This window comes from Gavialis gangeticus, unplaced genomic scaffold (genome assembly GCF_001723915.1).
Source record: "Gavialis gangeticus isolate Ggan-Ray unplaced genomic scaffold, GavGan_comp1, whole genome shotgun sequence".
In the NCBI taxonomy this organism is placed as follows: domain Eukaryota; kingdom Metazoa; phylum Chordata; order Crocodylia; family Gavialidae; genus Gavialis; species Gavialis gangeticus.
In genome coordinates this window covers 172,882,416-172,886,008 of record NW_017729024.1, presented here as the reverse complement: position 1 = coordinate 172,886,008, position 3,593 = coordinate 172,882,416, and the positions used below count along the sequence as shown (strand labels likewise).

The following is a 3,593-nucleotide window of genomic DNA, read 5'->3' as shown; positions in this document are numbered from 1 at the left end:
CCCCCCCCCCCCCCCAACCCCTTTATAGAGGAGGAACTGGAAATAAGACCCAACTGAAAATGTTTAAGAGGCATTTTTTACATTAAAAAAAAAATCATCTAATTGATGGAGGGTGGATCAGGGTGGAGGGGGAAGCAGAAGCTTATCTGTTTCAACATTTTCACTGACAAGCTCTCTCCGACATTGGGTAAAAACAGATATTGCACTTGAGCTGACGCAAATGGAGTCGGGGCAAAACCTGGGACAAAAGGAGAACCCTTCACACAAAGCTTGTCCCTGGAAGAATGGCAATTAACTCGAATAAGCTATCGTTGTCTCAGGAAAAAGTGTTAACATACAGCATCTAGCACACTTACGTGGGACAAGAGGAATATAGGGCTGTAGGATTCCAAGACAAAAGGCTTTCTTTCACGAGAAAACCAGTCTGTTCTTAGCCGTAGTGGAACCCTAGTTAGGACCTTGTCACACATTACACTTAGCACATGTTAACTACACTTAAAACTAACCCCCCACCCTTGTGGTGGGTGGCTGGGGCCAACAAAGAGCTGATTTTCAGTCTCACACTTCGACACACTCAAGCAAGATTAAGACTCTGGTGTGATGGTGTGGCTGGGACCAACCCCACATTAGAGCATACCAGAGTCTTCAATGGCTTAAATGCTTAGGATGTTTCATTTAGACTGTAGTAAGCTTTACCATATGACTGCTCAGAAAATGTTCCAACTTGTAGTACATGTCCTAAGTGTAATGTGTAACGCAGCCCTTATTTGGTGGGAAGTTCGGAGGAAGACCTCTCCTCACCCATTCCAACATTACTAATAGCCTGGCACACTTACCATGTGGGGATGTAGAACTGTTTGCTGGCCAGACCTACCAAAAACAAGGCAAAGCAACTTCTTTGAGGTTCTGGAAGAAGCCTGGGGCAGATCAAAGGCAGGTTGTCTGATCTGAACTATTTAAGAACCTTAGAAGGTGCAGAATTTGTTAAAACGAAGAAGAATGTTGTCCAAAACTAGACAGAATATAAATACTGAACTGTTGTAGAGCATACATGCTATTTGCAGATGGACATAGTAAGCAACCTAATATATATTTTCCATCTCTAGCTGGACTCTGTGAAATGCCTGGACTCCATCACCTTAAGGAATGAAGAGTTAGTTGCTCTATCTGAACTACTGAAGAACTTTAAGGAGGGGCAGAATTTGTTCTTCCAATAAATGAAGTTTCCCAATTACCTTTTTCACAGTCTTGTCAGGTTCAAGAGCGATATCTGGAATGTTGGCATCCACCATGAGGGAGAACAAATTCAAGATCAGGTTGGAATACCTAAGGAAAAGAACAGAGTAAGTCAGAAACACTTTGTAGACAATGGCTTCTTATATTACTGTTTCCCTCACCTACATAATTCCCTTCATAATGTTAGCTTAGTTGGTAATATTCAAGAGACTTAATTTGTACATTGACACGTTCATTGGGAATGTGTTCGTATTGCGAGTTCAAAAGCCCTCAAATTTGCACTGAAATGTGCACTTTGCTTTAAATGCTGTATGAGGTCTGAACAACTTTCTTTTCTAACCTCCTACAAACACCTAGAAAAATATACCTGGATACCTATGTAACACAGAGTTTAATGGCAAATATTCCAGAATTTAAGAGGTTTTTGTTTGTTGTTTCTCTTACTCAGGAACAGGAAGGTACAGATTAAATGGCTGTTGAAAGCAATTCTTAAAAATACTCTTTAAAAAAAATGGGATATAGTGCAACAGCTGCACATTAGTAATCACTGTTTAAATTAATATTCATAAGAACAACTGAAATCTTGACAATCAAAACATTTTCTAAACAGACTTAATAGGTTTCTTTACCACTTGGTTTATCCAGACTTAAGACTCCAATTTCTCAATGATACTGAAGTATCTTATACAAGTATGCTGCACATTTGAAGCACATAGGTCATTGATAACTATTAAAAAGAAGAGACACTGCAGTTAAGAGTTTTTTTCCAATTTAAAATGCTGGTGTTGGAAGTAGTTGTGAATCTTTTAAGACTATCATTTTGCCCTTGCAGGAAATAAACTGCAAGCCAGTTCTTCAGAGGATAATTCCAAACTGTTCAACATAAACTGCAACTTTCCTTACCCTACAGACATCTGAGGAAGGGAGGAGAAAGTTAGGTCATCGTTACAATTTGTAAAACTGCCTTTATATGAGGATTTTAAGTGTTCAATAGGGCTGTGCGAAGCTTTGGTCCCTGATTTGATTCAGTGGAGATTTGGCCTGATTCGGTGGCTGAATCTCCAAATCTGAATCAGGAGACCCTTTAATCTCTCCAAATCGAATCGGAACCCTCTGAATTGATTCAGAGAGATTAGAAAAGATTTGACGATTCAGCTATAGACACAGCTTTAAATATTTTTTTCTACATACCTCTAAGTAGCAGGAGGCTTGTGAACACTGTGATGCTGGGGTAGATGGAGCATCCCACAGGAGCGCGGTGGATTCCCCAGCACACTTGGCAGATCTGGAAGTGGACCAGAAGCACTTCCACTCCATTTCTGGGTCTGCTAGGTAGCATGCTGGGGGGTCCTCCTGCACATTCCCCCGGCCCGGCAACTGGTGCCTCCTGGGTCCAGGGGGGCAGCCAGGGTCCCCCGCAGCTGATCACCAAGTCGGGGAGGTACAGCCCTCCTGCCCCCCACCCCGTGCTCAGCTGTGGATCTGGAATTGGATCAGAAGTCCTTCTGGTCCACTTCTGGGTTCACCTCTGAGCATGCAAGGGGCACCCCCACACTCCTGTGGGATGCTCCATATGCCCCAGCATCGCAGAGTTCATGAGCCACGCCTAGTACCTCTTCAGATTCAGCCGAATCGAACTGAGGACAGTGATCCAAATCAACAAGTCGAATCACTGTCCCTGATTCGGGCCAAATCCGAATACGGCCCGTTTCATACACCCCTAGTTTTTAATAGGTAATGAAAAAGGAATGTGTCACAGAAAAGTTAACTTACTAGTTCTGAATACAAACATGTTGATAATCCTACGCAAAAAAAAGGTATAAAATGAGAAAGGGATGCTCTGATCGCCAAAGAAAAAAGAACCATAGTTATTTATTTCTAGAATACAATCCATACTTAGAATACGTAAAAACACCCATCGATACTCTTTTTAAAGCCCCCGTTATGTGCCAATCTCTTAAAGTTTCATTACAGAAGGAGATGTTACCACTTGCTATAGACACTTTCCATTGGAAAATTCCGTTTTAAAATGCAACCGAACTTTAATTGTTAGAGGGTAAGTTTTCCCTGTCCAACATCTGTCATGGGCATTATTTTTTCAATGGTGAATTTTCAGTTAAATTAGTTCAACAGTTTCCAAAACATTTGGTGAAAAATAGGTCTGGCATTATTACAAAAGCATTCTTATAACACATTTTGATGAGATGCTCCAGTGCCTCCATACTTTAGAGCATGACTATGATACATGGAGCAGATGAGTTATCTAGTATGGGGGGGAATAAGCCTCCTGCAATCCCCCTGAACATTTTGATTCTACTAAAAAAAACAAAAAACAAAAAAAAAAAAAAAAAAAAAAA

General features: G+C 41.1%; 1 protein-coding gene across 2 annotated transcripts in view; it reads right to left on the bottom strand.

The window, feature by feature from the left end:
• Window positions 1–3,593, bottom strand: part of PIK3C3 (phosphatidylinositol 3-kinase catalytic subunit type 3) — a 159,771-nt gene that overhangs the window by 38,114 nt on the left and 118,064 nt on the right. For both annotated transcript variants that reach the window (XM_019518097.1, XM_019518098.1), the window contains exon 23: window positions 1,236–1,326. In XM_019518097.1, the coding sequence (XP_019373642.1) occupies window positions 1,236–1,326 (91 nt within the window). The remainder of the gene's footprint in view (window positions 1–1,235; window positions 1,327–3,593) is intronic.